The following is a 21071-nucleotide window of genomic DNA, read 5'->3' as shown; positions in this document are numbered from 1 at the left end:
TGCCAAAGCCTCCAGGCACACAGACCGACCGTCAAGGACCGTGATTGCTTTGTTTGTTAGCATATAAACTTTTACCTTTTACCATAAATTTCTTAATTTGTCAGTTCTTTAGTCCAAGAGATGATTTGGGGATACTTGTTGATAGCTTTCAAATGATATCACATACCCAAAAATTTGGCAACCAATAAGGTGTCAATGGGAAATATTCAAAAATTGATAGAATATCATAAATAGACTACCTTTAAACCATTTACGTTGCCTTGTTCTGAAGTATATCAAGGAGTTTTTGGTCATTGGCCCCTTATGTGCCGTATATATATTCAGCATGTATATGCAGAACACACGTGTGTGTGTGTGTGTGTGTGTGTAAAGTTTCATTTTAAGGTTGTTCTTGCAGAAGCCTGCCAATTGCACTGATAAACTAAGCTTTTGTTTCCGCTTTTTGTCTTCAGGTGCAGAGTTTCTTCTCTGTTTAGATTCAGATTAATGATTGAGCCTTTTGGGAGAGTTTATCTGGAGTACCTGCGTAATGTCCAGCTTTTACCAAGGGAAGCGTTGTCTTGACTATCTGATGAATGTTTACTATCTCCTCTGCACACATGCATTCACATTAACTTGAACATTCACAGGAGTCCATTCTCTCAGCTTGTCTGAAATGCTGGTTAGGCATAGCAATGAGATGTTGTGCCGATGGATTTAAGAAAGAGGAACATTAATCACAAGCTACAAGTATCAGTTAGAGCACACACCCATACACCATTTGTATCGGGCAAACAGCATTGCAATTGAACCAGATGCACAGCAAGCTCATTCAATATGCCATCCCTTTGTTATCATCCTGGGACATTGCAGCTTCAGAGGGTGTTTGTGTGTATTTGGGTTGATATCTGTATGTGTATGTAACCAATAATAAACCATAACTAATAATTACCTTTAAAGATAAAAATGTAACCTAACATCACTTTAAATTTACAGTTTCATTCATAATACAGAAGAAGTGGGAGGTAGTTCTCATTTGCTAATTTATTACTGAGAGACTAATGATGAGAGGATTGATAAATTCTCACATCTGGGTAGTAAATATTATCTTAGCTTAGTATAGCTAGCTAGAAACAGCTAGCCTACATCTAAAAGAGATAAAGAAAATCCACTTATTGACTTATCTGATACACACTAATTAATTTCTTCTATATGAATGACTTAATTTCATCAAAAAAAACAACATTTAAAAAAACAACAACATTGATCTTTAGCTGGACTGTTAGCAATAGCAGCTAATCTGCTTACAGTCCTGTGAGCTGTTGTAGTTTATTATGTTACGTGACTTGATAGATATCTTTCTAAGCTATGTTTGTATTTGTTATATCTAACATATCTTATCTTAATTTTGATTAGATTAAAAGATAATTATTATATATTGGGTATTATAATGAACTTATAATAAAATACTGCAGTTTAAAAAGCTTTAGTGTTTCTTTCCTATAGACTCAATAAATAAATGAAGGTTAAGTCATTTTCTGATGGTGGACTGATTGTACACAGATCTAAGGGTACTGAAAAAAAAAAAACTTAACCTTACCTCGATCTGTAGTTGTTGCTGTGCTGTCAAAAGCTAAGTACACCCTTACTTCTTGCATAGGACTTAAGTGCACTCAAAAAAGTCAACTAAGGCAGTTGTTTGATTAATTCAGTAGACATTTGTCTATTTAACATGAACATATTGAGTTTAGGTTTTTAAATCATTATCAGTTGTTGGTTTAACATAAAATAACAAAAAGTTTAATGAACTAGATTTGCATTCTTCAGTTCAATTAAATGTAATTATTTTAAATCAACAACTCTAAAACCGATGCCTAGTGCGCATGCTCAAACTTCCCAAAAGTGAAGAGGCGGGAACGCGGAGAAGTTATATGTGTTCAGTGGACTGCCATTTCCCTCTGCGGAATCTTCCACAATACAGGTAAGTAATAAATAACTCAAAATATCTTAGTCAAACGAAGTTGTTTGGTCCATTAATTGTTTAACAATGTTTTTAATTCCAAATGTGTAAGTTGTCATTAGACAGCGGGAGTGGAGCAAATACAGTGAAAATCTGGTATTAGACGGTGCCAATCGGTACCGTCTAATACCTGATTTATAATCCGCTCTGGGTATATTTATACTATTATTAGCATGTCCACTTCATTGTTTTTCTTTTTTTTTTTTTTTTACCCGTTTTTGCAGTTAGTCTTATAGTGTTTTTAGCGGTTATTGATATGTTTAATTCAATATTTAACACGTTTGTAATTCACTTTCAAAGTAAATGAAGTTAGCTAAAGCTAGTATGGTTGTCTCATTGAACTTCTACCTAGCTCTGTTAGCATTCACTTTGGTTTTAAATGACGGTTATTGCAAGACATGGTCTTTGTTCACTTTTTTTATTATCATTTGCATTTTTTCTTTCTTTCTTTCTTTCTTCCTCTCTCCTTTTATTTTAAGCATTCGGCCTCTCACAGTAATGCAAGTTAAACTAGCATGCGCGATTTGCTAAATATTAGCTGTGTCCAAATTCAGGGGCTGCATCCTTCGAATTGACTTGATGCTAGTGCATGGGAAAAAGAGCATAAACACGAGGTCAGAGGAAAAGGCAATGGCGGATAGTTATGAAAATTGCCTGTCGGACCTATACCGCAACTACCAGCATCTTTATTGCATAGTGTGAAACACTGCTATTACATTTGGCAACAGATTGGATATTTATCTGTGAATTTTTTATTGCAAGAGGTATTTATATGTATTTGTATTTTTTTTATACATTTGCAACAAAGTAAAAAAAAATCCACTGTGGAATTTTTATAAAATAATTTTTTCTGTTTTCTTTACCATAGTAACACCACAAAGAAAGCTGACCCCTTTTTCTGATTGTTTGTGCCTCCTCTTTAATACATGGTAAGCCTTTTACCATCATATATTTTTTATGATAGTTTTATGATTTAATCAAAGTGAAAAAAAGGTGCCAATAAAACTATCCTTAAAACTGCTTTTCTTTTTTTCTTTCAGTGACTTGTATGTGGCAGTGCAAGCGTTGTTCCATCAGGGAGAGTAGTAGGTACAATTATTGAAACACTGTACAGGGCTCGCAAAATGGCTAGCCCGACGTCCCAGGGCTAGCGATTTTTCCAGTCGGGCTACCAAAATCTATCTCTGCCCTGCCCGTTGGGCTGTCATAAGAAGGAAAAATATATGTCAATGCTTCTGCATTCTTTCGGAAATGTAGCTGGGTAATTATGTCATTGGCATCGGTGAGCCACTGTCAATATGTGACATATTGAAATCGCGTTTGAATTTGCGCTTGTTTTTTGCTTTCACTTTGCAATCGCGCGACCTGTGTATAGAGAGCGACAGCACTGATCTGTGAGTGATGATAATTTGTGCACCAATTCCTCTGACATCGTCTTATCAATCGTTAGCTTACTATGCAAACATGACAAGTGAAATCTCCCGCAGCTTAAACATGTGAGAGGTTGATCGCGCAGACAATCGCTGAGTGTTATGTGAGTGCGTGTGTAAAAGCAGCAGGATATTAATTGTAGTTCTGCTTAGCCAAATAAGACAGGTCAGGGTGAAGAAGTGACAGCCAAAGAAAAGCTTACCACAAAACGGAAAAGTTATGACAAATCAGACTATAAGGCAAAAAGAAAGCGCAGCTTTATGGTTTCATGGACAAAAGAATTTCTGTGGCTGCAACATGACGAGCTATATAACTGGGGCTGCACATAAGTGGTCCGCAAGTGCGTATTTGCTGTCAAAATAAAAAACGCGCACAAGATAAGAAGTTGCAACGCGTGTTTGCATACATAAGATTTTCTGGAGGAGGACATATTTGTTTAGAACTCTTAAATATGTCGAAGAAGCTCCTTTAAGCAATTACTTTGGTTTTCCTCCACCTCCAAAGAAATGTCAGAAGGAGTCCGAACCACAAAAGAAGCGCGTATTCTCGCAAAAGTGGTTGCAGGAGGTGAGCTGGCTTCAAACAAATGATGAACACACAGATGTGGTGCAGAATGTGCCGTGAAAATCCCACTCTAGCGGACAAAAACAGTGCCTTTTATATGGATGCAAACGTGCGTTGCAACTTCTTACCTGTTGCGCGTTTTTTATTTTGACAGCGAATGCGCACATGCGGACCACTTATGTGCACCCGTGTAAATAACATAATGTTCTGCCGGGTGTGTTGTTGGTTTTCCCTCGATTTCTGAGTCGACAAGCGCCTTTGTTACTGGGACCAGTCATTTTAAGAAAGGCCCCCATTAGAAATGGATTATTGCTCAGTCTGCAATATCTTTCCCAGAACAAACACCAATTGCAAATAATATACTAAAAATAAACCTGAAAAATCTGTTTAGAACAGCATACTGTGTTGCAAAGAGTGAACTACCACTGGTGCAATTTAGCAGTCTTTGCAAACTTCAAAAAGCAAATGGCCTAGATCTTGGTTCCACTTGCCTCTTACTTGTGACTTTAGTGGAAATTTCAAATTCAGTATCTGACACAGACTGATTCATGTCCTACACAGACAGCACTGATGTCTGCATGGTCTTCTAAAAGCAGCTTTAGTCAGCTTAGATGTGAAGTGAGTGAAATATACAGTTGCGTTTTTAATCAATGTATTTGTTCTCTATTGCAGATTGAGAAGGAGTTTCTGCGAATCACCACAAAGCCTCTGCTATCTACTTTCTTTGCCGAGCTTGACCAATACGCGCCACGCTTAATGGAAATCTTTCTGACCAAAGGAGGGACACGTGGAAAGAAAATAAGAGGTCTCATGCTTGCCATCTCCAAGGTTTGTATTAGGATTGAGTAGACTTTGTCATAGGCAGCAAAAATAACTTTTATTTGGAGATGAAGTTGTCAATTTTGTTTCGGCTTAACAAGTGGTACATGCCAGGTTCTAACCTAAAGAATAATTATGCAAGTTAACTGATTACCCTAGCTTTAAGAAAAACAGACTGGTTTTGGCTCATATTATCTCCTCCTCCTCTCCAGTATGACAACATCCATACCAGACGAGCATGCATCTTGAAGTCTTTGTGCATCCACCTAAACGAAGACTATGAGAAGTTAATAAAGGAGTACTTGGTGAGCCATTGTGACAGCATGTTGTCTGTAACATTCTCATACAAATTGTGACGTTGCCTCAAATGCAAATCATTAAAATTAAAATTTTGAGATTAGCAACAAGACACCTGGTATTGGGGAAAGGATGTCTTGAATACCAAACAGTATTAAGCGTTGCAATAAAGAATTTCTGGAATTTGGTATTGGAAGGAAAGAAATTTATGCCTACTTAAACTTGATACACAAACATACAATGCATTTAACATGCATCAAGATTATATTGCTTTTGAATCTGTACTTGGATTAAAACAAGTCCTGTTGTTTTTTCATTGTTATGGTCATCAGTATTTGTAAATAGAAATGTCTATGAACTTTGAGCTGTTTAGTACTAACACTTCTATACCTATTTTATTTTAGCAGCTGAGTTAGCCTTTTCTCGAGTCCTGTCCCCCTAAGTTACTCTTGCTACGTCCGACAAACAAATGGTTTCCTCTGCGCACCAATGGGTACCCGAATGTGCGAGCAGACATGCTTCATAATGTTCGGTACATTTACCTGGGAATGGGGCCATACACACTGTTTAATCCATTCACGTTGTTTTTGACTTTGTGAATGGAAAGAACACAACTCCTCCAGACACAATCTCTCGGCGTATCGGTGGGCACACCGCTTCTCCATCTTGCTTGAGGTTAATGTTTGTCAGACACAGTAACGGTTGCTATAATGTGTAATTGGACAATGGCCCTTTCGGGGGAGGGGCCGGTGAGAGGTCAATTATGCCACCTCTTTTGACATGAGAGGTGTATTTTATAATTTATGTATTGGAGTAATTACTAACAACTACTTTAGTGGTGTAATTTTCTGTTTATTACTTTGACTACTTGGATTTTATGAACAGCATAGAAACAGTTGTTTAAACAATCTCTTAAATTTTACTTTGTTGTCTTATACTTTTTCATGTAGGATACGGACAGCGAGGCAAAAAGCTGCATGGAGCAAACTGTGATGGGGGTGTACGTCATCCAGAAGGAGGGTGCTGAACCTGAAGATGACCCAGAGGACGTTGGTGTCGTGATTGAGGGTGTGGAGGCTAACACTGATTTGGGTAACATTGCACAAGCATGTGCTCTGTTGTTTGGACTCATATACCGTTTGAACCTGAGCTACCCACCAGAACTTAAATGCACCTTTGAAGTCCTCCAGAAGATACTTTTAAATCTTGATGGACAAAAGCTGTCTTCAAAGGTACAGTTTCTGAAAAACAAGCTTATGGGGTGAGAGCACTTGAAAATGACTGATAGGTCTTGAATGGTTCATTGGTGCAATGGTGATTTCCAATATATAATGTTAATATTTGAGTTGTTTATATTTTTTTTCTTTCATTTAAAACATTTTTTTTTAAGTTTTTGGATTCTCTCTGTTGGGCAATTCACCTTTTATACAGCACTGCAGATGATTTTTGTTTGTCCTTATATAGATGGCTCAAAATGGATCAGAAGTACTGACAGAAGTACTATGTTGTGTTTATGTATCAAGGTCCTGTAAAGTTTAAGACCACTGCCACCTGTTAAGTTCACTGTATTATTGTTTCCATTTTGCTTGCTAGCATGTTTTAAAACACAGCAAAACTATATTGCTAGCTGTGGAGGACTGCAACCAAAATTAAAAAAATAAATACAGAAATATAAAAATTGGTCAAACTAATAATTATTTCAATGAGATACACCAAACAAATATAGATTTTCATCACCTATGGAATTTTTTGTTGTTGTTGTATTGCCCCCAAAATATTTCTAATTATTTTATTTTATTTTTCCAAATTCACACAATTCGATTTTGTCACATGTTTTAATTTGCCAAGTGGGAGATGTATTTTTATCTTTTAGTTTAATTTTTTAAAATGCAGTCGATATATTGAGCAAATTTTGCATCTGTTTTTAGTTGTGGAAGCTTTGGTTCCAACATATTACCTATGTAAATAAGTATTCTAACATTTTACCTTTTGAAGTATATGCTTGCAGGTGTACAAAAATGGTAAGCTTTTATATTGTCCACTAAATCCAGTTAATAAAGATAATGTTATCATAATCTGATTGTGACTTTTTTTGTAAAGTAGTGGGTTTCTAAATGTGTAACAAATGTAAACAAATCTAATTGAAATAATTTGGTTGAAATGAGTGAAATCATTGCCTTGATTAACAAAGTAGTTGTTGAAACAACAAGATTTAATTCTGTTTTCCTAAACTTTTTAAATTGTGTAGAATGAATTAAAACAAATTTCACTCTACATACTTAAATAAATCACTTCAAATCAATGTAAGTATAGTATGTTGAGCCAACGTAATCTGATTACATTAAACCACCAAATGCTAAATGTGTTGGTTTGACATGATCGAAAAGGGTTTATTGTACTTGGTTAAATTGTGTGCAAAAAGGGTGCCATGATTAAATTGTGTTCATCCAACAACAGATTTTTTTGAGTGTGGGTATGTAGCAAGCAGCTGCTACTAATTAAATGCACCTGATTAATTGAAAAACTTTTGGCTTAAATGTTTTGGCAGCTTGCTGGTCTGAAGCATTCAGGTGTGTGTTAACACAATGCCACAATCTTCCCAGAAGTGGATCTCCCAGTAAATTCACCCAAAAGTCAGACCTTGCATTGCTCAAAGAAATTTTTTAAAAGATACATCTCAGTTCATGGCAGTACAATTAGAAATTGGCTGAACATGTTTGGCTTATTTGGAAGGCTAGTCAGACCATGCCTGTCTACTAAAGTATTCTAGATTTAAATGTGAGGCTATCTTTCTGAGAGCTAAAGCTTGTTCTAAATTGGGTCAAATCAACAGGACAATGGTCCCAAGGACAGCAACAAATCTACAAATGAACAGAATACAATCAAGATGCTGCAATAACCCAGTCAAAGTCTAGACCTTGACCTGAGTAAAGTGCTGTCACTGGACTGTAAGAGAGCTATGCATACAGCAAATTAAAGAAGCCTACAAACCTCGAAGAACTGAAGCAGCATTGTAAAGAAGAATGGACCAAAAGTCATACAGAATACAATTACTTCAAGATATTCCTGCAAAATGTGGTTCTTAAAAGTTATTGATATACTTTTTACTTTTCGCAGTACTGCATTAGAGTCCTGTAAAACCTTTCTTTCTTAAGAAAGAACCAAATGAGTTACCCAAACTCTTCTTTTAAGATTTTTTTTTTTTTTTCAAACAAGGTTAAGTGGGCCAACTCAAAATGTGACACTAGAGCAAAATAACCCTGATTAGCTGGCACGACAATCTATTGTTGAGATTCTTAACCAGAAATGTTTTCCTGTGAGACCCTCAGTGGAATTAAAAAGGAGCTTTACTTAGCCCAGTCAGGACGTCTGGAAATCAGGCTAATGAATATGTAACGAGGATGTCTTTGTCTCGCCCTCTAACTCTAGAAAGTAAGTCCAAGAGCTTTGAAAGGATACATAAGGTAACCTACAGGGTGTGCCTGTATGTGTGTGTTTACATGTATTAGATATTCTTTATACTGAATGTAGGCAGGGATTGTGTTTAATATTCTTCGTATGATAGAGTCATCCAAAGATTTAGCTTTCCCCCCCTTCATTCGCTTTATTTTTAATATCAGTATATCGCCATCCATCTGTCACACCCAGACATGTTTATCTCATCGCCTATCTGTCCTTCATTTTTCTTCCCTGTCATCCAACCTCTATTTTACCTTAAACACGCTCCCATTCCTCTTCTGCTTCCTTTCTCTTTCTCCTAAATGAATTCCCCCTCCTTCCAGGTAAAAGTGCCGTCTTTTTGTAGAAGTCAGAGAACACGTGATTCTATGTATATGTTACTGTATTGTATATTGTGCAGCAGGAAGATGCTTGACAACGTTTTTTTTACCCAGCTTCCATTCATGCCAATAAAGATTTTTGATTTGATTTGAGAGAGACAGAATGCAGGAAGAGAAGAGAGATCTTTGCTCGTCAGCTCTGACAAGGATCTGTAGACTCACTGGTCCATGTCGGACTGAAGTGTCATCTCCAGTTGCATGTCCAAGCATATCATTAAGAAGACATCTTTTGTTGCAGTCAGTCACGGCTGTCTTTTGAAAGTGAGTGTGGAGTTCTGGGTGTTTGCACACATCAGCTCTTTCTCTGCTCAGAGACCTCAAAAAAAAAAAAAAAAAAGAAAAAAAGGAAGAGATTTTAAGACAAGAGTGTAAACACGCTGGTAGACACTGTGGCCTCATTTCCATTCTGAATGCCTGCAAAAACTCATGCTACTACAAGGGTGACAGCCGTGTTTGTGTTATGAATCTGTTTTAATGCCAAAGGTTGCATCACATGCTGAACTGAGGCTCAGCAGCCGCTCTGTGTAACTGCCTGACACACTGTGTGAATTTTTTCCCCCATCTTTAATACCAAAATCAGAGCGCTTTCTGATGTAACTGCTGAATCACAGCCCATGGAAAAAGATATCCCGGCATAAGACAGACAAACCCAGGTAGATATTATAGATCATCCTGTTCTCTGAGTCCCTGTGCTAGGCCACAGCACCACCTGTTGGTCACGATCAGCTTGGGGAAAAAATCAGATGCTCTATTTTCTTAACTTTTAGGAAACTTTAGCCAGTAGACATCGGGCTCTTTTCATCATATTGGTTAAATGTGCACAGCAGCACATTGCAGATGGAGTTCATGCATGTTTTTGAAAGTTTAATCTTTTCTAATATCTGTTTTTGTTTTGTTTTTATTTGCCTTGAATGCTTTCTGGACTAGTTTATCCCCTGTCTTTAAGTTATTTCCAATCTCTGCAGTGTCCTGTGCACAGAATATGATCTTTTGTGTATATTTGTGCATTGCATATTCCATTAAAAGTGCGCCTGCAAAATAAAGCAGCTGTGCTCTGTGCCGATTAGAGGATGGAAAAAATGACCAAACTTGGCACAACTTTCAGATGCAGTTTTAAGGGTTTGCAAATATACAAAGGTTATATACGGGAAAAAAATTAAGACGGACTTTTGCGAGATCTCGCAAAAGTCCTTAGCAGTGTGTCAGGCATCTGGTTGCTTTTCGTAGAATAAAAAAAACAGTTGACGAGAAGAAACGATTGATTTATATTTTCTCATCCACATTGCAGCATTGCTGTAACTGTAACCGAACTTGGGCTGTAACCTGGTACCTGGTACTTTTTATCTGGTACTCCTGTTTTTGTTTTGTTTTTAACTTACACTGAACTGAATCTAATATTCTTGATTGTCTCCTTCATTTCCTGCTCTCTCCCTGCCCTTCCTTCCCTCTCTTCATTTACTCCATTAGATTCAACAAAATACAGAACACCAAGAACACAATGAAGAAGGACGGCATCAGCTCTCTGACCTACAGACTGGTTCAAGTCAAGAAGTATCCTCTGTACACGAACATCTCCGTGGAGATCGGCAAGCCACCACCTCGGCCCATTAAGGGCTAGAAGAAATGAAAGAGAGAAAGTGGACGATGTGGGGGAGGATGCAACTGGCCTAGCGAGAGGAAGATGTGAAAGAAGAGAACTTAAAGGACGGAAAGAAAACTGAGAGTGTCTCACAGGCATCTGAAAGAATATGAAATTGAAAATAAGAGAGCAAAACTTGTCGCAAGCACATCATAGTGTCTCTTTCTGCCTTGTTTCCACTCTATTCAGCTTGATATTTCTCTCTTTTAGGACTCAGGCTCTTTCCACCAACAACTTCTTGAAGCAGACAGTGGGTGCTATCACACCTGTAACAATCAATGACTGCAGAATGAATAACTTGTGGACCAAAGGTGGATTATTAGTGGCGTCAAACTTAAGTTTTCCTATCAAACTGGAGGGCAACCGATGGCATGTTGACAGCGAGCATTGACAGGAACTGCTGGTGTGTCACGTAACACTTTCTTAAATGTTGACGATGGATTTCTCGTAACGTCTTAAAACTGTCTCCATGAGAAAACACACAGACTGTTTTCATGCATACTTTGAAAATGCAAGAAAGAACTAACTTTGTGCGCATTAACAGCCCCTGGAGTCAAGCTGTAACATTACCACAACGTACTGACATGCAGTGATGAACTGTGTTACTGTGTCTAACGGCTTGCATATCAGAGACATCAGCGTCTCTTGTCCTGTGATGCTAACAGACAATTTGCTTTGGACATTTTCGTCAGGGAGTGACTTGTTTGGATCTAATTACTCAATCAAACCCTCTGCTATCAATTAATGAATGTGTATTGTGCCTGCATCTACAGCAGAAGACTCAAATGAGTGCTGGTGACACATGAACATGCTGATGAAACACGTTTGTCAGCCGCTACAGACGACCGGGAACTCTCTTTTTGTTCTCTGTTTTTATACATATATATGAAGTTAAACTCTGGAAGCAGAAGCTGACTTGTTGAGAGTTTTTCAACAACAGTAAATAAACTGAAAGGATGAAAGGGTTTCTCCTGTATGCAGTGTACTGAAACTATCTTTGGAGAGCATTTGAAATCAAATGGAAGAACTGAAGACAGCAGGTCTGATACATACTGACAGCTCAGTTATGATTTTGACCCCCTGCAGCACATAAGGAGATTATACTTCTGGAAACTTCTTTTTTTTCAGTTTATTTTGCTAATATGCACTTTAAAGTCAACATTGAGCTAATACTCCTTTAAAAGATATTGGAAATTTACCATATTTTCTGCATATACAGTATTCCCCAAAGCTCCAGACATCCACTGGTGTTGGTTTTCTTTTAGCTAATGTCACTGTTAACGCTAAATTTGGTTGAAAAGTCAGGGGGTGAAATTTGTTTTGTTTGGGTGTCTTAAAAGTTTTAAATTTGGTCCAAAAGTGAACGTTTTTTACCAAATAGGCTAATATTACTGGGCAACCTGTACAGATATGTGCAAAATTTGTTGGGCAAAGACACAGATTTTGTCATTTGTATACCACCACAGTGGTTTTAAATCACCCAATCCAGATCTGATTGCATTGCAGAGGTTTTGCATTAACCATTTAGGAAATTCAGCCACTTTTATATGCCATCCCCAATTTTTCAAAGGCTCAAAGTTATTTGGACAATTGGCTGAAAGGCAGTTTCATGGCCAGGTGAGGTCTGTTATCTTGTTTTTTCACAACAAGTGAACCAGACATAATATCTCAAGTTACAGCTCTTCAAAGTAATTTCAAATATGACGCCAAGAGAGATGTAAGTGCAAGTGAGGGAGGCCATTATTAGGTTGAAAAACTAAGATAAACCTATCAGTGACACAGCAAAAACCTTTTCCAAATCAAAAGTCTGGTTCATTCTTAAAAACAATGGATGCACTGACCAGCGCAGCAACACCAAAAGGCCTGAAAGACAAAGAAGACAACTAAAGTGAATGATAACACGGATGTTAAGAAAAACAACTTCTTGTCTAACGAAATCAAGAATGAACTCAAGGAGGTAATGGTATCATTGTCAAAGTCCACAATCATGAGACACCTTCATGAATGGAAATACAGACGTCTTATAACAATATCTAAGACCCCTAATTACACAAGTGAATTGTGAAGTGTACACACTATGCTCTCTGCTCAGATTCAACCAAAGTGCAAATGGATAATGACCCAAAGCAATCTGAGAAAGCAACCCAAGAGTTTTTCCTTTACAGGCAAAGGAATTAGAGATTCTTCAATGACGAAGTCGGTGACCTTATTTCAGCCCAACAGAGCTTTTCAGTTATTAAATACAAAAACAGAAAGCCCCACAAACAAGCAGCAGTGGAAGGTGGTTGTAGTAAAAGCCGAGCCATCTCAAGGGAGGAAACACTGCATTTGGTGATGTCCTTGGGTTCTCGACTCCAAGCAGTTATTGACTGCAAAGGAGTTTCATGAAAGTATTAAAAAAATCTTTAAAATTACGCTGGCTTGGTTAATAGTTTTTAAAAAATTGATGTAATTCCTAAGCCATTGATTCAAACTTTTTGTTAAACCCCTTGAATTGGAATTTGAAGCTGAAAGTCTGCACTTCAGCCACCTATTGATTAAAACCCACTGCACTGTGCACATAATTGTAAAAAATTATGTCTTTGTCCAACAAATTATGGACCGAACTTCAAGTGTGTATACACATGTAAATGATGTTTTTATTCTCATTGTGTGTTGCATAGTGATGGTATTTGTGTACACCTCTGGAGAGGCTAAACACATTGTTCCAGCATGCTAGAGCAGCACAGTAGGAGCAGGATGAGCGCCGCAGCCTCATAACGAGAAGGTTCCATGTTTGAATCTACAAAACAACAATCGACAAAAAAGGGACATCAATCCATCGATCTGTTCATCAATGGATTGATGTCATCCTGCTGTTCATCCTTTACTCTTTAACCAAATCTTGATGTCGTTCAGACATCTGGCAAAATTGTCTCCCGCCGTCATCCCGCCGTCTTTTGAACAGGTTTTTGCTCGGTGGGATGTCGAAGAAATGAGCTGTCAGTTATGTTTTATGAGAAAAAAGCAGCGTGAATACAAAAGCTGACTCTTGTAAGATTTACAAGCGGCTCCACGGGCAGGACAAGGTGAAATAATTCTCAAGGTCTCTTTTAAGCCTACAATCTAACTTGGTAGTCTTTTTTTTTTTTTAAGTGTCACAATTCATTAATAGTCCGTTGATACTATAATATTAATATGCCGTTTTATCTCTCTGCTATCTCTCCTGTCAATCGTTTAGCAGGAGACGATCATATCCGGACGGAGGAAATTATAAGGTGCTGGTGGAAATTGTTAATTTTAGGGCAGTAATGAGAAGTTACAGTTTGAGCAGTATGACTGACGTCCCTATTGCTGCTTCAGATTTTATCAACATCAGCTGTCAAGCCTACATGCTAAACGGTTTTATCACGCATTCAGATTTCACAATCGATGGGCTAAATTAATCCTTTTTTTATTTAAAGTTCTGGAACTTTTTGTCTCATGTTTACATCTGTCATTTCTTCCCTCACCGCATTGAAGTCTTTGACTGTTTTGTACTTTGATGCTTTGCTTTTCTTCTTCCTCTGTTTTCTTTTCCTGGTCTGTACTGTCAGTGTTGTTATTGTTGACGCCTAAACGCCAAACTGATGCCTTTAGAAGTGATGTGTGCTAAGGGGAAGGGAAGGTTATCTTGAATTCTTTCTTTTGGGCAAAGATGACGCGATAGAAATGTGTGTTTTGAGATTGAAAATATTTAAATGTTTGTTTCGGTGCAAAAAATAAAGAAAGCATTTGTAGTATGTTTTCATGAAAGTGGCAGGGGGTTTGCATAAAGTCTTGCGACTGCAATTTGAACCACAGAGAACGATTTGGGGCTTTTATTTTGGTGAAAATCGAGCACCGTTGGCCTCCTCTTTGGTTAGCCTTGAGGCAAAACTGTTCCCATCTGTTTGTCTCTCTGTTATCTTTGCCTCAAGCTTATTGGAAGGTATCAACGCTCTTTTCTGCACACACACACACACCCGAGCACACATGTTCATTCAAACTGTCCAGCCCTCCCCTTTTCTTTTTTTTTTTTTTTGCACCATCTCCCTTTTCAATGCCTCTTCTCTTGTACTCTGCCAGTTTAGGTTGTTTGTGGCAATGGCACACTGTTGTGCTTTGTGATGAACCCACTTCAGGCGCAGCCGTGCCTCACAAGGGTGCTTCGACTTTCAATAGATATTGACAGGGCCTCTCTTTGAGTCTGTGAAGTCCCGGCCACTTACTGTATCTCCATTTTCTTCTTTTTCGGCACACATCCCCATCCTTGTCTCCCTTCTTTTCATGTCCTCTTTGGATGTCGTCATTTTATTTTTCACTTTTCTCTCTGTGCTTTGATCCTATTTTTTTGTTTTTTAAGCAGTAGTCTCCTGGTGAGTTTTTGTGTTGTCAGACTGCACACAGGGGTCAACAACGATCCCTTCTCTAAAGTGTTTACAGCTCACGCAGTGCAATATTACAGATTCATTCACCTCTATATCATGTTCTTCTTTTAAGTCATTGTTGAGGGATGTGGGATGACATTTTAAGGACTAGTTTCAATTCTAATGCAGTCATCATTTTTTTAAAAATTTGTCTTATAAACCTGTTGTGTTATCTAAACATAATCAAAGATTAAAGGCAGATAAAATGATGGCATCACTATTTTCATCATTCTCGCCATATCAAAGGGACAGTGCAGCAATTTAATGTGCTTTGTAAAGTTGTGGCCACTCCGGCCAACATATCCCAGCTGTGCGGTTAGCTTTAAAATAGAAGTTTAAAAATCTTTCATAGAGTTGGTAAGTGCAATTGGACATTTTGGGCAGTCAAGAAAAAAACCCTTTAAAAAGAATTAAAATTACTTCCCTGTTTACCAAAAGATTAATAAAGAATTTGACTCATATTCGCTGGGTTCATTTTGCATGGGCTTAAAATGTTGTTGCATGCTCTGCCCTTAACTGTGGATCAACTATGAGTGGGTTCAACACCTTTTAAGTCACTTTGAACTAGAGTTCAAAACACAGTTCCAGCTGCCTTCTCCTCGATGGCAAAGGCAGCAGGAATTCATGGGCACTGTGGTATTTCAAGTCACACCTAAACAAATAGACTGAACTGTAAAATTTGTGGAGTGTCCCTTTAAATGTAAGATCAATCCTTCTGGGAAGCCTTTATGAGATGAGAAGTTGACAGAAAGTTGAAAAAAGGTATAATTTAAAGCAGGAGAGGGATGGGTGCAGTGCAGTGTGTATAAAATGTGGGTTAAAGATGTAAAAATCAGCAGAAGAAACTTTAGCATAAGTAGTATTTGAAAGAACCACGAGGAGTGCTTGATGTTTCTTGTTGGACTTTTTGACTTTTGAAGCTGTTCCAGCTGTCAGGTAAACCTGGTGGTTCAACTATTCAAAGCGCTTTTTTTCTGATACTTTTTTTGTTCATCTGCTGCCGATGGCAGACGGGACTTTCAGGCCTGTGGGTGTTTTTAAAGATTTCCTGTACCTGTATGTTTTTTTTTCTTTTTGTACATTGAATGTTGAAAATGTTATATCTTATATAGAATGCATTAAATCATATCAAACCTACTTTTTCTATACAATCAATAAATCTGCAGTTAAAAAGATCCTTTGATGATGGTGTGTTTCATGTTTCTTTGAATATTTCCTCTTGATCTCAAACAGTCCAGTTGAACTTCTGCAGACTTTTTTCCTCTTTTCTCTCCTGAGTGCTTCTTCTTCACCCTTCGTAGGTTTTTACACCATTCTGCATTTATTCATTAGTTGTTCTCAGGCTCTATTCTTATACTCTGTTTGACCTGTCTTCCTCCACTCAGCCCCAAACAGTCACGGAAAATGACTGCCCCTCCCTGAGCTTTGCACTGCTGGAGGTTTCCTCCTGTTAAAAGGGAGTTTTCCCTTCCCACTGTCACTTCCCACATATATTGCTCATAATAATATAAATAAAACTGAATTAAATTCTGTCCTCTAGTTAAGTCGACAACACGAAAGCCTTTTCGTCCTCTTGTTGTTTTAGTTTACTGGTTCTTTATCGTTGTTGTTTTTTTTCCAGGAAGCTGCTTGTTTCCCATTGTCAGCAGAAAAGCTCTGCAGGGGCATCGGGCAGGTGTCCTCACAGACAGAAGCACAGTAAATGAGTCACTCGGAGTAAAAAGAAGCAATTCAAAACAGACAAGTTTAATGGGCATGAAAAAGGAGTTTTAATTTGAAGAATCTTTGCACATTTTCTCTGCACACCTGTATGGATTATCAAAAAAGGTATGCAGCATCACATCACATCAGTTCCCTTCATATCAGCCAGTAAATTGAAAGCTGCACTTGTAGGAATTCTTTCATATTTTGTGAAATACAAACACAGCGTCTGCTTATTAATGATATTTAGCTACAATGGATCAATGGCACTGATGCAGGCAGCAGCAGCCCGAGATTATTATGTAATGTCAAAGCAGTAAACACAGAGTTTTAAACTTGAAATCACTTTTGTTTTTTTTCTATGAAATGTCCCTCATGATCAAAGTGAGAAATGATGACAAATTACAGAAGGTAGGCCTGCTGCCTATCAATGTTTCTGTTTAAAAAAAAAAAGACAATATACTTCATGCTACATTTCATTCTGAAAACAGAAAATCATAATTTTCCACTTGGAGAGTGCAAATAATGTAGAAGGTTGTTTGTATCAAAGCTACACCTTTCTTGTGAAAAATGAGCAAAGCTGCGAGTTACAGATTGTTGTTTTTTTTCTGCTCTACAGTGTACATGTACAAATCACATTCTCCTAAATGAACCCCTGCTTTCAAATATTACACTTGTCTACAACTACTGTACAGTCATATGTCAGGCCATACTCTCATACATTATATTTCAATTAGCATGGAAATTGAACTACAATATTTATAGAACAGACACAAAGTTGTTTATTGCTCCGTTCTGCTGTTTCCTAGTCTAAATTGCATCACAGTGATGCATGCATTTTACTGCTGCATCAGCTGGTGACAGGTCAATTATCATTTCTTGTCATCCAATAATTACATTGGCTTTTTTCTGATGCTTGAAATACCTCCTTGGTCCTCCCCAAGGTCTGCAATAGCCCACTCATCTCTCTCTCTCAGAAAAACACCAATCATGATAGGAAGGCCACTACTCAAGGGTCATTTAATTTACTTGTTCCTGTTAGATTTGTTTCATTAAAGATTCTTCTGTAGTAGTGCAGGTATTGGGAACAAGTGTTGGAGTGTTTGTTGTCCATTCAAAACAACATTACTGGAACCTAATTTTGTGTTTTTGAAGTTCTTATAATTCTCAGCTAGTGTCCTGTCAGTGACAGCTTTAGTGTTGTTTGTCACACTGAAATGTTGGATTAGGTATCCTTGTCCTGTTGCCTAAGGTACAATGCTGTGCAAAAGTCTTGAGCCACATGTCATTCTTTATATTTTGTTTCAAAGTAGGCAGGCTTTATTGTAATTTTTCAAATTGGTCTGAGCAATAGTTCTCCAAACTTTGAGAGGCTTTGCAATTTTTTTTCTTTGGACCGTTTTGGACGGTCTTTGCTGTTTTGATTATTTTTGAAGGGCGGTCTTTTATAAAATAAAATAAAAAACTCAAGAGATGAACCAGTGTAAGAGAGATTAGATAAGAGACAATTTAGCAAATTTAAAATCATATGTTTAGGCACATGATACAAAAAATATCAAAGTTAACACAATCTGAGAGACAGAAAATAGTATTTTTGCACCAACAAGAAGCGAAGGTCCGAAAGAACTTCTAGCAGAAAACTTGTCATATTTTGACATTGTGTGCAGTGTGAACTTAAGGAATTTGAGGAACTGGACAAGTGGAGGAAAAGTGGCAGTCTCAAACAAAAATCTGCAGCATATAAACAGCATCTTAAAGTCCAGCAAAGACCTGACACAGGACCTGAGAGTTGTATGTGGCCTTTCAGCTGATCCATCTGTTATTCACTCCTTGACAGATGCCCTTCCACTGCATAGTACAAACTCTGTTTTTGCCTTTTATTATGTATTTCTATGTGTGTTTGCACAAGTTTAAATAAATCTATGCAGCTATTTCCCATTTTTCTAGCAAAAAGAAAAAGAAAGAACCGGTGGCTTAAGACATTTGCACAGTACTGTACAGTACATTAACATACTGCTTCTTTAAACAACATGTATTTTAAGAAATGTAGACCTCTGACAGTCTACCTACTGACAGAGAATCAGTTTTTCTGGGTGGGCGGCTGGTGAGGTTTACAGTTTCTGAGGCGGGAACAGGTGGCGAGGCGGTTTCCCTCCCAGTAACCAGCATCTTGGCCGTCGTGACAACGACACTTGGTGCAGGAGTCAACCCAGATGGGCTCTCCTGCAGGAATCACTTTACTGCGTGATCCATCAACATAGCAGTTAGGACCTTTGGGGAGAAGAGAAGAACAGGTAATTGGAACTTAACAGATACTACACATAATCAGTCAAATGGATAGCATTGTGTAACTACACTCATCCCTATTTTAAACCAATTTTCAAAAACAAGACAAGACCACACTAGAGTGGGTCTAAATGACAACATTTGAAAACTGTGCTCAAATTATAAAAAAAAAAAAAGATAAATGTTCTCTCTGTGATGCTGTCTGTGAGTGTTTTTTTTTTAACTTTCTACTTTTATTAAACTGTGTTTTTAACATACCCTCCTTGCATTCAGGGCAGCACTTCCCAGGCTGATAGACAGGGTTGACACATGGTGGAGGCGCACAATCTGCCACAAGACAGCGGGCAATGCCATCACTGTCACAAGTGCACTGCTCACATTCTGATGGCTGGAAAACACACACACCGACACAAACACACGCATACACTGAAACCCAGCAGGGATCATTTCCTAATCTCCTCGTGATGTAAATGCGGGTTAGTCACTCCTAGCAAGCACACGAATTATGTATAATGGTATCCTTTTTAAAGCGTGTACTAATCCTCGTACCAACTCAAAAGGGGGCGCCATTTACCTCCAATTTAATACTGCATAATCATTACATACAAACGGATATCTGGTTTAGGCTTTAGTATTCATCAAAGCTCATCCTCATTTGGTTCTGACACATGCATTCAGAGACAACGATTGGGAACAATGGGGCGAGACCAGAAGACCCAAAGTTTAAACACCAACTGGTGCTCCCTTGTGTTACTAGAATATCTCTATGATATTCAGATTATTTAGATAATAATTACATTTTAGAGCTTCTATTAAGTGTTGTTATTATTAGTGTTCAAGTCATTCTTTCGAATAATGTATTCTTATAATGTTCTTGTACACTGTTATTGCTGTGATGCATTTACAGTACAGTACAGTTACTACAGCTTTGACGTCAAAAAGATTTACTTAAATAATACTATTGACATAAGCGCACTAAGGTGCTTCATTTTAGGATGACGATGCTGACATTTTCACTTGTAGGCCATTTTCTAAATAGTTGCAGCTACTTTGAGCACTATTCTTACAAAACTAAACTATTATCGATGGACGTCTCAACCAATGCACACCTGTAACCCTCTTACATTTTCTTCAAAGCCTGATGATTCACAAACGTATATCAAAGTAAATATAGAAAAAGTGTAAAAAAAAAAAAAAAAATTAGGCCTAAAAAGACAAATTTTTAGACCTTTCCAATAGGTTATGTTTATTTATGTGGCACTGACTTACCTGGAAGTTCTGTCCTAGCTCGTACACCACCCCTCGATACTCGCACCCAATTTTTTCACACCTGGGGCAGCAGTCGGTGGGGTAGTGGCTAACGTGGATACATGCAGCTGGGAGAGAGGTGCATTCAGTGCGGGCACACACGGAGCCCTCAGCGGTGCACTCACATTGAGTGCAGTGATCAGAGTCCAGGAAATACCATTCTCCCATGTAGTAAATGCTGCCATTGGCCTCGCAGGTGCTCTCCTGCTGTCCAGCGACCGAAAAGCCAAAACAAGCCTGCGCGCAAAGTACGAGTGCCAGAAGGACCGTGCGTATCCCGCGCGCTAAGGAAAGGCGCTCTCTCACAAGCTTTTCCATAATCTATCTGATTAATCCAAATGAGTAAAAGTTCGTTAGTGAAGGGAAACTTGCACTGTAGTCCTACTTGGGTTTAGTAGAGCGATCAGCCAAGATTTGAAAAAACAAACAAAACCTTTTCTTCGTTAGATTGTTAAAAACAAAGCCCCCCAAATCCTGAACCTCTCCACAGCGGTCTGCCGGGTCTGCGCACACTTTTGCAAGGCAAGGAGTCCGGAAGGGAGTGGAGGCTGGGAGCATGAGGGGGAAAGTTTCACTGCTCTCATCAGAGTACATGCTTGCCCTTAACGTTACTAAGCTGAAACCTGTCCCTCCCTAGTTTAACACGCACGACTTCAGCCTCCTACAAGAGTTCTTCGTGGCCTTGTGTGATACTTGAAGCCTACTGCGCCTTTAAATTTGCTCTTATTGTGCTTTATCTGTTTAGTCTTGTATTTATTTTT

General features: G+C 38.1%; 3 protein-coding genes across 4 annotated transcripts in view; 2 read left to right on the top strand and 1 right to left on the bottom strand.

Annotated features, from left to right (window-relative positions):
* b4galt2 (UDP-Gal:betaGlcNAc beta 1,4- galactosyltransferase, polypeptide 2) overlaps positions 1 to 10629 on the top strand; it is a 220946-nt gene extending 210317 nt beyond the window's left edge. The window contains exon 8 of the mRNA XM_085254075.1: positions 10417 to 10629. Within this exon, the coding sequence (XP_085110201.1) occupies positions 10417 to 10567 (151 nt within the window). The 3' untranslated portion in view covers positions 10568 to 10629. The remainder of the gene's footprint in view (positions 1 to 10416) is intronic.
* Positions 1475 to 10448, top strand: LOC146553456 (uncharacterized). 2 transcript variants are annotated; one of them, XR_014889457.1, is made up of 6 exons: positions 1475 to 1960; positions 2868 to 2928; positions 3040 to 3088; positions 4667 to 4822; positions 5026 to 5118; positions 6072 to 6186. XR_014889457.1 is itself a non-coding variant. In XM_085254076.1 (3 exons), exons 1-3 carry the CDS (start codon positions 4565 to 4567, stop codon positions 6373 to 6375), a joined length of 666 nt encoding a protein of 221 aa, XP_085110202.1. In that variant the 5' UTR covers positions 3100 to 4564; the 3' UTR covers positions 6376 to 10448. The 2 variants fall into 2 exon arrangements, 1 of the variants encoding a protein (XP_085110202.1); XM_085254076.1 differs by lacking the exons at positions 1475 to 1960; positions 2868 to 2928; positions 3040 to 3088 and having other exon boundaries at positions 3100 to 4822; positions 6061 to 10448.
* Positions 10630 to 16741: 6112 nt separating the features above from the next.
* LOC146553454 (von Willebrand factor C domain-containing protein 2-like) lies at positions 16742 to 21042 on the bottom strand. Its single transcript, XM_085254844.1, has 3 exons — positions 20272 to 21042; positions 19261 to 19390; positions 16742 to 18987 (listed from the first exon to the last, which is right to left on the bottom strand). Exons 1-3 carry the CDS (start codon positions 20626 to 20628, stop codon positions 18797 to 18799), a joined length of 678 nt encoding a protein of 225 aa, XP_085110970.1. The 5' UTR covers positions 20629 to 21042; the 3' UTR covers positions 16742 to 18796.
* Between the last annotated feature and the right edge of the window lie 29 nt (positions 21043 to 21071).

Source organism: Mchenga conophoros, linkage group LG18, assembly GCF_057382185.1.
Source record: "Mchenga conophoros isolate Kocher_MC1m ecotype Shallow Benthic linkage group LG18, M_conophoros_male_GT1.1, whole genome shotgun sequence".
In the NCBI taxonomy this organism is placed as follows: Eukaryota; Metazoa; Chordata; class Actinopteri; order Cichliformes; family Cichlidae; genus Mchenga; species Mchenga conophoros.
Note: the sequence above shows the minus strand (reverse complement) of the source record. Positions and strands in the feature narration are given on the sequence as shown.

Excerpts from the sequence above, each read along its gene's own strand:
- LOC146553456 (XM_085254076.1), top strand. The coding sequence starts at position 4,565 with ATGTCTGCATGGTCTTCTAAAAGCAGCTTTAGTCAGCTTAGATGTGAA. Across the intron at positions 4,823-5,025 it reads TCATGCTTGCCATCTCCAAG|TATGACAACATCCATACCAG; the intron begins GTTTGTATTAGG and ends CCTCCTCTCCAG. Across the intron at positions 5,119-6,060 it reads AGTTAATAAAGGAGTACTTG|GATACGGACAGCGAGGCAAA; the intron begins GTGAGCCATTGT and ends TTTTTCATGTAG.
- LOC146553454 (XM_085254844.1), bottom strand. The coding sequence starts at position 20,628 with ATGGAAAAGCTTGTGAGAGAGCGCCTTTCCTTAGCGCGCGGGATACGC. Across the intron at positions 19,391-20,271 it reads AGCTAGGACAGAACTTCCAG|CCATCAGAATGTGAGCAGTG; the intron begins GTAAGTCAGTGC and ends TGTGTTTTCCAG. Across the intron at positions 18,988-19,260 it reads CTGCCCTGAATGCAAGGAGG|GTCCTAACTGCTATGTTGAT; the intron begins GTATGTTAAAAA and ends TTCTCCCCAAAG.